General features: G+C 63.3%; 1 protein-coding gene across 1 annotated transcript; it reads left to right on the top strand.

Annotated features, from left to right (window-relative positions):
* Positions 1 to 3,444: 3,444 nt before the first annotated feature.
* Positions 3,445 to 4,905, top strand: NKX2-2 (NK2 homeobox 2; the record flags this gene model as incomplete). The annotated part of the gene is made up of 2 exons (XM_080716573.1): positions 3,445 to 3,703; positions 4,343 to 4,905. The coding sequence occupies 2 exons, from the start codon at positions 3,445 to 3,447 to the stop codon at positions 4,903 to 4,905; spliced, it is 822 nt and encodes a 273-aa protein (XP_080572699.1).
* Between the last annotated feature and the right edge of the window lie 7,215 nt (positions 4,906 to 12,120).

Genomic DNA, 12,120 nt, shown 5'->3' with positions numbered 1-12,120 from the left:
CAAGTGTGCAGAACACCGGGCTCGCTGCTTTCCCCAGGTGTGGCCGACCCCATACTCGTGAGACCCAAGACCTTGTCCTCTCCCCCGGAAGGGAGAACCTGGAGCTTGCTAAAGAATTCCGCGGGTGGAGGTGCCAGCCCCCGTCCCCTCCCTCGGAGCTGAACTTGGTGCTCGGGACCGGGTGGGGGTGGCGGGGACTGCGACCTCTCCCCCCTGGGTGTGCGATCCGGTTCTGAAAGGCCTGGCCTAGGTGCCGGGGAGGCCTCAAGATGCCATCACCTGTTTCAGGGAAGCGGGGTGTGTGTGCCCGGCCCAAGCCCCGCCCACAGAATCCAGGAGACCCCAGAGTGGCTCCGGGCTCGGGACTGGCCAGCTGGGCCCGCGCTGGCGTCCGGCGGCTCCTGGGGGACTAGCGTTTTATGATCTTCCTCTAACAAGCCCAGTTTCTCCCCTTCAATTACTGGCCTCCCAGCGGTCTGCCTTCGCCTTTTCAATTGCAAATGTTAACGCTTTGGAAGCGGACGCGGGAACGGCCGGGGCGCAGCGGGCCGGGGGAGATGGCCTGGCCAGGTCCCGCGGGAGAGAGGCTCTGAGCGCCGTGGACCCGGCTGCCCCGGACACGGCGGCTGGAGGCCACAGCCCCCGTCCCTCGCCCCCAGCCCCCCCGGGTGCTCGGACGTGGAGATCCAGGTAGCTGACCGCCCGTGCAGCAGGGGCTCCGGGGTGGGCGTCCTGAGAAGAGGAAGAGTTGGGCAGGTTGAGGCCGAAGGGCGGCGCTGCTGCAGACCCGGCTTCTGTGAACTGAACTGACCCCGCAGACCTCCACCCCATGATTAATTCCAGGAGCCTGGATTCCCGTAGGACATTAGTTGGCCCTCAGGTGCCCCGCGCACCTTGCAAGCTCCCAGGGGCGGGGACTCGGTGGACAGCGCTCTGCTTCGATCCAGAGAAGAAAGGCCCACTGTTCTGTGGGGAGAGGGGGAGAAAAAAAGGTGGAACCACTGAGAACAAACGAACAGGCCCAGGAAGACTGCTCCGGCGGCTGCCCCCAGGACCCCAAAATGGCTCCGGACACCTGCGGGAGACTCCTGGCCCAAGGATTACTTTCCCACCTAACCCTGAATTGTCCAGGCCCAACCAGGCGTCCTTGTGGCCCGAGGCCCCATCCCTGGAGGCGACCGGGATGTCCAAAAGACACCCCCCTTGGGGCAGGGCAGCAGAGAAAAGACAAAAGGAGGGTCTTTTCTGCGATGCTGGGGTGGAGGAACTTTTTCTCCCCTTATTTACTTAGAAGCTGAGTAACAATGGCGGACAGGCCCACCCCACCCCCAGCCCCAACTCCTGGAAAACCGGCTTCCCTCCGGGTCCCGCAGAGCGCTCGGGGCAGAGGAGGGGCCGGGAGGCTGCGCCGGGAGGCTGGGAACGGCCGAGACTGGAGGGGGAGGCCCAGCGTACCGCGTCCAAGGAACACGATTCAAACCGGTTTCTGATTCTTGCAAGCGGAGAGAAAAGGGGAGAACGGGGTGAAAGGAGAAAATAAAAGTAGGAGGAGAAAGAGGGGGATTGGGAGCGTCGACATGAAGGGGTTTCCTCAATGTCGTGGACGGATTCCGAAATGAATGAAGAGATAGTCCATTGAACAGGGAGAATGCCATGACAACTCGGAACAACCTTAGATTTATTCCAAACAGTTAGGACGCATTGAAAGAGAGCGTCAATCATGTATTATTTCGCCACTGAAATAAATGCAAAAACCGAGCCGGGACAAAGGCTTCCAACAGGAGCGGGACATTTGTCTACATTTCCCTCATTGTCCGCAGCTTAGCAATCGGTTTGTATTTGTGTTTGCCCGGGTTCGACCACCCAGGACGCGCCGACGAGGGGCTCGCTCCAACCTGGGCCATTGTGGGGCGGCGGCCAGGCCGCAGAGAGCCGCGGGCGCCTCGGACGGCGGCCTGCAGCTGGAGACCCCGGCCGCGGCCCCTCGCCCGCCTCCCGGGCCCTGCGCACGTCCCCGGGGACCGAGGGGGCGGCGCGGCCACCGGGCTGTCCCGGCAAAGTTCGGGCCCCGGGTCGGACAGGGATGGGGAGGCCCACCGCGGCCAAGGATCTGGTCCTGGGACGCGCCTCGGCCGCCGGAGGAGAGCGCCCACCCCGGCCCTCGCCCCCCAGCCGCTGCACCTTGCTGGGGGGCGGCTGGAGAGGGAGGGGGCGCCCCGGCTGGGGGGCCAGCGGGCCCGAGGCCGTAAAGAGTGTTTAGCAAATACTGCGCGGCCCCGGGGCGCTAGGTGGCGGCCCCGCGCCCCGCGCCCTGGCGGGGTTGCCAGCTCCTCGGCGCTGCCTGGAATCAATTACTTGCCCGGCCATTTCTACCACTCGGCCTTAAGCCTCAACCAAAATATTGACCTAGGAGGCTTACAGAAGTTGGGTTCTTGCCATTTGAACCGGATCTTGTTCAGGGAGCCAGTAGCCAGGGGGGGAGATTTCCGCGGCTCCGCAGGCGCCCCCTCCCCCATTTCCAAAGGCGCCACAGATCGCCAATTTTCTGGCTTGTTGGGGGGGGGGTTAGAGGGAGGAGTAGGAACCCGTGTTGTCAAAGAGGGTTTTCTCCTCCTCCTCCTCCTCCTCCTCCTCCTCCTCCTCCTCCTCCTCCTCCTCGGGGCTTCCGTCTGGTTTTCTCTCGCACCACCCCCCCCTCTTTTTTTTTTTAAAGATGCAATTTGTTAAAACGGCCCTTTCAAGTGTGTGGACTCGCCGGCGACGCGGTGGTCCTTTGTATGTAAATACCGGGAAGGGAGAAAGAAAAAGAAAAAAAAAAAAAGCTCTCCCGGTCTTTGCAATTAATTGACACGTTGCACCTCTCATCTTGGCTGGGAGCGCGGAGCTCCCCAAAACCCACAATTTCACGTCTGCAAACACCGGCTCCAGCCACTTGACTTCCGGGACCCGCCCACACGTGGCCGGCCCCCGCGATTTTAACGCCGCTTCTCCTTCCCACCCTCTCCCGCTCCCTCCCGCCCCCTCCCCTCCCCGGCCCCCGCCCCCTCCCCAGGTTCGTGAGTGGAGCCCAGCCTTATATGGACCGAGCACTCGGGCCATGGCCCATTCCTCCCGCGCCACCAGCGGCCGGCGGGGTCGGAGCTGACGGCGCGGCCCCTCCCGGAGTCGCCCACCCCGGCCGGCCGGCCGCGTCCCTCGCCGCGCGCTCCGGGGAAGACGGAGGCCCGGGCTGGCTGCGTTTCCCCTCCTCCCTTCCCCCCCCCCCCCGGTCCTTCCCCTCTTTAAGAAAAATAATAATAATTATCCCCATAATTAGAGCCCACCCCTCCCCTCCCCCGGCCCCTCCCCCAGCCCCCTCCCCGCCCGCCCGGGCCGGGGAAGAAGCGCCTCGAAGCGTCCAAGTGTAGCGCCAACTTTGCCGCATAAATCGCGGGGTCCCGAACCATGTCGCTGACCAACACAAAGACGGGGTTTTCGGTCAAGGACATCTTGGACCTGCCGGACACCAACGATGAGGACGGCTCGGTGGCCGAGGGGCCGGAGGAGGAGAGCGAGGGGCCGGAGCCCGCCAAGAGGGCCGGGCCGCTGGGGCCGGGCGCCCTGGACGCGGTGCAGAGCCTGCCCCTGAAGAGCCCTTTCTACGACAGCAGTGACAACCCCTACACCCGCTGGCTGGCCAGCGCCGAGGGCCTCCAGTACTCCCGTAAGTAGGGACACTTGGCCGGGGCTCCCTGGGCAGCGGCCGGCTGCGGCGGACGGGGCGCGGAGCCGGGTCCGCGGGCCCCAGCAGGACCTGCGGGCTGGGGCGCCGTCCGCCTTCCCCCCTCCCCCGCCCAGCCCCTGCAAGACTCGGTCTCCGATTTTTTATTTATTTATTTATTTATTTTTTTGAGCATGAGAATTTAAGGGCGAAAGAGAGCGGGCTGGGGCTGGCTGGCTGCGGCACCCGGGCTTCTGCCTGCGGACTCTGGCCTGGGGAGGGACTGCAGGACGCCGGGGCCCAGCGGCCGGCCGGGAGAGGGTGGTCTGCGTATAAGTAGCTCCCCCTGCCCGCTGGGCGACCGCAGAGGACGCTTTGTGCCGTTTCGAGGGGGTGTCGAGAGATCCCCACGGCGAAAAACGAAACGAAAGCCCCCAAAAAACCTGCCTTAAATGGCCGGGCCCATCAATGCCGGGATTGTGGGGTTTTTCTTTTAAAAATCCGCCCACGTCTCTCCGGAGAGGAGACGGCTTAAGGGGCCCGGAGCCCTCAGCCCGCGGTGCTCTCCCGCACCCCGCGCCGCGCCACCCCCGGGGACGCCCCCGGCCCCAGCCCCCGGCCTGACGCCCATCTCCCCCCCAGTGCACGGGCTGGCGGCCGGCGCGCCCCCCCAGGACGCCAGCTCCAAGTCCCCGGAGCCCTCGGCCGACGAGTCGCCGGACAACGACAAGGAGCCCCCGGGCGGCGGCGGCGAGGCGGGCAAGAAGCGCAAGCGGCGCGTGCTCTTCTCCAAGGCGCAGACCTACGAGCTGGAGCGGCGCTTTCGCCAGCAGCGCTACCTGTCGGCGCCCGAGCGCGAGCACCTGGCCAGCCTCATCCGCCTGACCCCGACGCAGGTCAAGATCTGGTTCCAGAACCACCGCTACAAGATGAAGCGCGCGCGGGCCGAGAAAGGTATGGAGGTGGCGCCCCTGCCCTCGCCGCGCCGCGTGGCCGTGCCCGTGCTGGTGCGCGACGGCAAGCCGTGCCACGCGCTCAAGGCGCAGGACCTGGCCGCGGCCACCTTCCAGGCCGGCCTCCCCTTCTCGGCCTACGGCGCGCAGTCCCTGCAGCACGTGCACTACAACGCGCAGTACAGCCCGGCCGGCGCCCCCCAGTACCCCTCGGCGCACCCGCTGGTCCAGGCCCAGCAGTGGACTTGGTGAGCGCCGGCCGGCCGGGCGCAGGCCCAGGCCCCAGGCGGCGAGGACTAGGTCCGGGGCGGCGGTTATTATTATTATTATAATAATTATTATTGTCGAGTGGCCGCCCGGCCCCGCTGGGGAGGCGCTGGAGGTTGCCAGCCCGGCCGGCCGGCCCGGAGGGGCAGATTCCGTCCGTCCGTCCGTCCATCCGTCCCCGGCTCTGCCCGGCCTCTCCCTGCTTCCGAACCTTGGGAGAGGGCTGAACTGTGAGCCGCGTTTACCGAATGTTCGAGCAGCTTTGCTTCTTTGACTCTCTCCCCGGGGGAACCGGCCATCCTGGCGGTCACTTCCGTCCATCACTTGAAAACCGAGAGAAAGAGCGACCCCCGGCCCACCGCGCTTTCGTGAATTTTGTAAAATATGTTTGTGTGAGTAGCGATATTGTCTTCTAAAGCAAGTGGAGAACACTTTAAAAAAAATAGAGGTTTTTTTTTCTTCTTTTTTTATAAGAAAACGCTAAATATTTATGGCCATGTAAACGTTCTGACAGCTGGTGGCTGATCTCGCTTCGGGTTGTAAATATCGGTGGTGACTGTTGTTGAAATGACTCTGGGGCGGGCCGGGTCCTTCTCCAAGGCCCAACTCCTTTCTTTGTGGTTTGTTTTGGTTTGGTTATGTTCGGGTTACCCCTGATTTTTTTTTCCTTCTTCGCCTTTCTTTTTCCCTAAAATTTGCTCAGTGCAAACATTTTTCAGATATGAAAAAGAAAACAATGTGTGGGCCATCAGCCTGCCTCTGATCCCGAGTCCTAAGCCCGGGAGCTTGGGGCTCGGCGGTTCCCTGCACTGCCCCAAGAGCGCCGGGCGCTGAAAGCTTTCGATTTTTTTAAATAAGAATTTTAATAAAAATCCTGTGTTAAAAAACAACAGCAACAACAACAAGCCCAGCCCTCCCGTTTGTCGACTGTGTTGCCGGGTTCTGGGCTGAAGGCCTAGGGCAGGGAGCCTGGCCGGGCTGCAGGGAGCGGTAGGGTCCAAGCTTCCTCTGGGGCAGGGAGGCCGGGTGCCCGGGCCGGAGGAGCGCTGGGGACTGGCCGGGCCTCATTCCCTCATTCGGAAGGACTGGCCGGACTCCGCCCGGGGGGCCGCAGGGCCAAAGCCGGTGTGCTAGGCCTCCAGCCGGCGAGGGGTTGGCCCAGCGTCGGTGCCAGCCTCCCTCTTGACTTTGCGCCTGTGTGAGCCCCGCAAGAAAAGCAACTTTTGGAAACACAAAAGCCGAGGTGCCGAGACCCTCACTTCACCAAGCCTACGAGTGGCTCCTTCAGCCTGGGAAGCTGTTGAAGGCACTACACTCCGCTTTCACTCCCGCGTCTGATTTACCTCGGCTAAGGGGCTGGGGTCTGAGGTTGAGACTGGTGGCTTTCTTTCTGCTCCCCACCCCCTTTGCAAAATCTGCCCCGGAGTGGAGGCCGGGAGCTGGCTTCCAGAGCCGGGAGGAGGCTGGCTGGGCTCACGGGCTTTGGCTGCAGGGAGGAGGACCTCTGGGTCCAGGTCGCAGGAGAGGGAGGGGGCACTGGATCTTTGGTCTCAGGGATCTAGAGAGTCATTGGCAACCCCAGCTAAGCAGGCCTCCCAGCCTGGCCACCCCGACCTTGCTGTCCAGCCAGCCCTCTCTCCCAGGACTGGATCCCCGCCATGCCCCGCCCCAGCGTTTGGCAGCTGTGGGCTCCCCAGGCCAGTCCTTGGGCATGGAGCTGGGTGAGTTGCTAGGAAGTTGAGGTAGAAAGTGGGTTGGGGGTCTGGGGATGGGGAGACGGGTAGGCCCGGATCCCTGGCTGGGCCCCGGGTGGTTGTGACTTACCCTTCCTTAGCAAAAAATAAATAAATAAAGATTCCACCCCACCCTCGGCGCTGGGAGACCTCCTTCGTGGACACCAGCCCATACTTGGCCTGCAGGCAGCAGCGTCTCAGGGACCCTGGGAAGCTGGGGAAGGCCCCTTTTCTCGGCTACCTTGCGGCTGTGCAGTCCAGAGCCCAGAGGGCGCTCGGAGACCTGGAGGTTGGCAGTCAGGATCCCTGTTTGGAAATTGTATCTCCCGTTTTCTCCGGAGCTCCACGGGGCCTGGCTGGGGAGGAGGGAGGCAGTCCCAGCTGACTTCTCCCTCCCTCCAGTTGATGGTCAGATTTAATTCAATATCTAAAGCAAACATGATTATCCGTGTGACCAAATCTGTGTGTCAACAGCACTCAGCCCCCCACGCCCAGGGACGTGATTACACTTTATTCCTAAGTTGCTTGTCTGCCCCTGGATCGTGGAGGGTACAAGAGTCTTCCCAACATCCCCATCTCCAAGGCCATCCGAGGGAAGGGGACGCCTTTCCAAAATGCTGGAAAGTGTCCCTTTGTTCTCTGAACACACACACGCTGGGGGACAGGTGGGGGCTTTGTCTTGCTGTATTTGTAAAGGTCAGAGAATTCCCCCCCCCACCTACCCTGACTCAACCTGCCCCGGGAGCAACCCACTTAACGCTGCAGTGGCAGCTTCCCGGGCCTGTCCTCCGGGAGGGGTGGCCAAGTCTGGAGTCTGGCTTGAAGGATGGTCTGTCTTCCTGCCTGAGGCCCGGCCTGGAAGGCAGTGAGTTAGGACGGTTCCCAGCCCAGGCCTTCAGGGGCCAAGGAGAATCCCCAGAGCCCCCAGGCCCCGGGAGGACGGGGAGGCCCAGGACGTCCACAGGACGTCCACACTTCCTCAGCTCGGGCTGGAGCTAGCGCTCTTTGGGTGGGTGGCCAGGCCCCCAGGCCTGCGACCTGGGTGTTGCTGGCTGGCAGGCCCGAGCCGGAGGTGGGCCTGGCGCCGCCTCCCTCTGTCCTCCAGGTCCCTTGGAGTCAATAAAAGCGCCCAGAAGCCTGTGTGGCCCTAACCCCAGCGCCCCGGGAGCGACCCGGCGCGGGGTCCCTCAGGCAGTCTATCTTCCGCCAATCTACAGCGGCCGCACAAAACCGCACAATGGAGAGCTGGGAGCCGAGATGTTAGAGGCGTGCATACTAAAAAGAGACAGAGAAAGGCCGCAGGGACGGGGAGAGGGAGAGGGAGAAGGCCCGCCCGCCCTCCCGCACCCCTGTGCCGCGGCGGTGAATCCCGGAGTCAGGCAGAAGTCTCTTGGGGTTTTGTTGGGGCTGTCACTGGGCCCCTTTGTCGTCCGCGGGCTCCGTGCTGGATTCCATATGGCCAGCTGGGCCGCGGGAGCGCGGGGAGGGACCCGCACAAAACCCAAATTGTGTCCGGCTTTCAAACCCGGTATTGTTGTCTGTGAAAAGAAGACGCATTAAAAATTCGTGCTATATCTATTGGGGCGGAGGATGGAGGAGGGGAAAAAGCCACCCCTGTCTTTGATGGCTCCAGAGGGCGCCTGCCCGCCTAGGCCTCCACACTGAGAACGAACTGGACCCCTCTCTGCTCCCTCTCTCCTGCTCTCCTCTCCTGCTCTCCTCTCCTCTCCTCCTCTCCTCTCCTCTCCTCCTCTCCTCTCCTCCTCTCCCCTCTCCTCTCCTTTCCTCTTTTCTCCGCATCTCCCCAGGCCTTGGCCCTGCCCCTTGTGCCTTGTGTCTCCAGGGTTTTGCGCAAACTTAGCCCAGCCCAGTGCTCGTGCGTCCGCGCTGACGCTCAGGCTTCGGCCTGGGCACCCGCGTCTAACCCGGGCGCTCTGGGCTTCTGGAGGCCGCCAGCGAGGTCCAGGGGAAGCTCTGCTCCTGTGCAGGCCTCGCCTCTCCCGGGTAGATGAAAATCCAGTCCCCTCCTTCCCGCTTGGGACGCGCTTCCACGCCCCAGGGGGAGGCACGGCCCTGCAAGAGCAGCTGGGAGAAAAACTGAGGCCCCGCTTGGGCTGAGCCCCTCGCTCGGGGTCGGCCACCGCCGCCCCGAGGTCGCTTGGCCTGGTGAAGGCACCCCATTAGCAGTGCCGAGCAGCTAAATACCCAGCGCCCCTTTATGCGCATTTTGCGTGGGGATCCTGCGGGCGCCCTAGTACCACGGGAGACCCAAAATTTCCCCACCCTTCCCTGCCCCCGCGTTGGGGCCCGAGAGGCTTCCTCTTGAATCCCCAAGGTCTCCAGCCTCTGTTGCGTTTGCAAAATTCAGTAACGGGGAGACACTGCGGGGGCCCCTTTCCTCCCTGAGTGCTCCAGTCCCCGGGGGTCATTAGGGAGAGCCAGGTCAAAATTCCCCCCGCGCGGGGAGCTGGGGACCGCAGCACAGAACCCACACCTTCTAACCAGCGCGACCGAGTTGGTGCAGATGCCCATGAGTCCCAAACCAGACGCCCCTCCCTCTCAGCCCCCCCAGCCGTGTTTAGTGGAATCTGATAACCCGATAAGAGCCCCGGGTCCAGCCAGGGAAATGACTTATTTTCCTTACCTATTGACTGTTGGGCTTAGTGGAGACCTGGTGTGGATTTCTCGAGCCTTTTCAAGAGCCTGGTCATTGAAAAGCTAACCCAATATTTACCGAGCATAAGGACGGTTCTCAGACGTATTTATTAAGGCCACCGCGAGTGATTGCTTGGGCGGAAGGCAAAGCCGGGAGGGAGCGCAGGCCAGGCAGCCCCAGCCCAGGAGCCGAGGCCGCCAACCTGCCAGGCCCGGCGGCCCCTCCCGCACTTAAGTGGCGTGTGGATTCGATATTGTGTTGGGTGGTATTTCAGGAAATATGTACTTGCGGCTTCCTGAGAGGCCAGGCGCAGTGACACTCTAAACCGTGTCGATACATCATCTGTTATCCAGGATCTGCAAATAAACCCCTGGTCCCCTCTGCGCATTACAGCCGCCGCGCTCTCTCCAAGGAGGCCTGTCCCCGACGCCCCCACGCCACCTTCTCCCACCGGGTCTGGTCTTTAAAGGCTCAACCCCCCCACCCCCACCCCTTGCGTAAAGAAGCAAAGGGGCCTCCGCGCCGCCTCCGAGCGAGTGGGGAAATTCTTCCCCGCAGCCAGAAGCCAGCGCGGCCGCCAGGGGGCGCCAGCCCGGCTCTGCACGCCTGCGGCCAGCCGGACATCCCGGCCGGGCTGCTGGCCGGAGCGCCCGGCAGGAGGAGCCCCGGCTGGGTCCGAGGTCCAGCTGGGCCGAGGCCGCCATCCCTCCGCCTGCGCCCCCAGCGGCCATCAGACGTGGGCCTCCGCCTCGGCCACGGGGCCCGGGTGCCCGCGACCCCGGACGGCCCCCGCGTGGGCGCCCAGAGGCGTCGGCCCCTGCGGGACTGCGAGGGGGCGTCTCCACGGGCCGGCCGGGGCCAGGGGAGCAGGGAGCCGTGCAGAGAGGGAGGGATGGCGGCTTGGCACAGGTCCCCAATGGGAGGGCGAGGTGCCCACCGTCTGGCCGGGCTCCACTCACCTGTCCATCCTCAGGTCCATCCAGGGGCGGCGTCGGGCCCCGCCAGCGCGGCATGGCGCCGCTGGCCACCAGGGGGCGACGCCGGGCCGCCGTGCACAGCTGGTGCACACGAGCTGGTGTCTTGCCGGGGGTGCGGGGCTGCAAAGCACACTCGGGGCGCCCTCCCCACCGTGCCCGGGCGCCCTCCTACGGGGCTGGGCAGGGGGCTGCGGGCTGGGGCCCCAGAGCCATATTCCTCAACGTCTGCTCCTTGCCCCTCTGGCCAAAAAAAGAAAAAAGTCAGGGCCTGTAAGTAATTCAGCTAGACGCCTCGGTCGCCTTTCTCCAGAGGCGTTCGTGGCTGCAAACGTGGACCTGTACCTGCCTCTTTTTCTTCTTCTTCTTCTTCTTCTTCTTCTTCTTCTTCTTCTTCTTCTTCTTCTTCTTCTCCTCCTCCTCCTCCTCCTCCTCCTCCTCCTCCTCCTCCTCCTCCTCCTCCTCCTCCTCCTTCTTCTTCTTCTTCTTCTTCTTCTTCTTCTTCTTCTTTTCTTTTTCCTTTTTCTTTGGTGGTGGTGGTCCTGGGGATGGAACCCAGGGGCATTCTGCCTCCGAGCCCCACCGCCCGGGCCCGTCTGGTTTTGGAACAGGGTTTCTTGGAGACGCGAAGCTGGGGGCTGAGCTCGAGCCCGCCCCGCGTCCCCCCGGGGGCCAGCGTGTCCGGGTGCGGCGGCCTGTGCTCCCTCACGCCCGGCTTGACCGCAGGCCGGCTGCAGGTGTCCGCGCCGTCCGCGGGGTGGCGAGATTGGATAAGAAAAGCCTCGGCTGCTCCGGGCGTGCAGGCGGCCCGAAGACTTACAGACCCGCGCTGTCCAGCGCCGGGGAGAGGCCGCAGGTGCCCGGCCCGGCCGCCAAAAGGGTCCCTTCTCCCGCTTCGTCCTAATAGACGAATAACCCCGCGCCTCGGGGTCCAGAGAGCTGCGGGAGAACGCCCGCCCTTCCCTCCCGCTGGGCTTTCTGTATAGATGGGTACAAGCTCCAGCTCCGGGAGAGTGCTCGCTGAGGCACCTGCTGCGGGCGGGTCGTCCGTCCTTCTGTCCTTCTGCAGGTGGCAAGGGGCTCCCTGCGCCAGGGGAGGCCGTGCGCTCACACGGGGTGGGGGCTGCAGGGGTCCCCGATTTCAGGTGAGGGGCAGGCAGAGGTGGGAGAGGCCAGACGCCCCTGTTCTGCAGAAAACACCTGTGAGGAAAAGAGAAATAAATGTGCTTCCAGGCCTTCCACGTTTCTCGAACTCTGCTGTGAACTGAAGATTCGTTCCTCACTGACGTCTGCGGGGTAGCTGGCCAATCACGGAGTGGTTACAAAGGGGGGGTTAGATTGGTTTGGTTTGGGTTTGTTTTATTTTTGTCTTTGGTATTGGGAATGAAACCCAGAGGGAGTCTACCTCCAAGCCACACCCCTTGCCCTTTTTATTTTTTATTTTGAAACAGGAGCTCGCCAAGTTGCTGAGGGCCTTGCTAGGTTGCTGAGACTGGCCTCGAACCTGCGACCCTCCTGTCTCGGCCTCCCAAGGACTGTGGTTGCAGGCGCAGCCCTCTGCCCGGCTACAAGCTACATCTATGAGGCCAGTTTCTGTGTCTGAGCTGGAGGGAGGATGGATGGCACAGCCGGGGCCTTCAGGAATCGCCCGCCCTCCACGCATGGTCACACGCTCTAGAGAGCCGGGCTCCGTTCCTGCGCTGTGCGCTCTGGTAGGAACAAGTGCTTCCCGCAGGAAGCGTCCGATTCAGCCTGCACCAGCCGCTTCCTACCTGTGGCCTGGCCAGCAGCAGAGGGCGGCAGGTTCCTGGACCTTGGCCACGTCCAGGAGCTGCCT

The sequence above is a fragment of the Muscardinus avellanarius genome (genome assembly GCF_963383645.1).
Source record: "Muscardinus avellanarius genome assembly, chromosome: 19".
In the NCBI taxonomy this organism is placed as follows: Eukaryota; Metazoa; Chordata; class Mammalia; order Rodentia; family Gliridae; genus Muscardinus; species Muscardinus avellanarius.
Note: the sequence above shows the minus strand (reverse complement) of the source record. Positions and strands in the feature narration are given on the sequence as shown.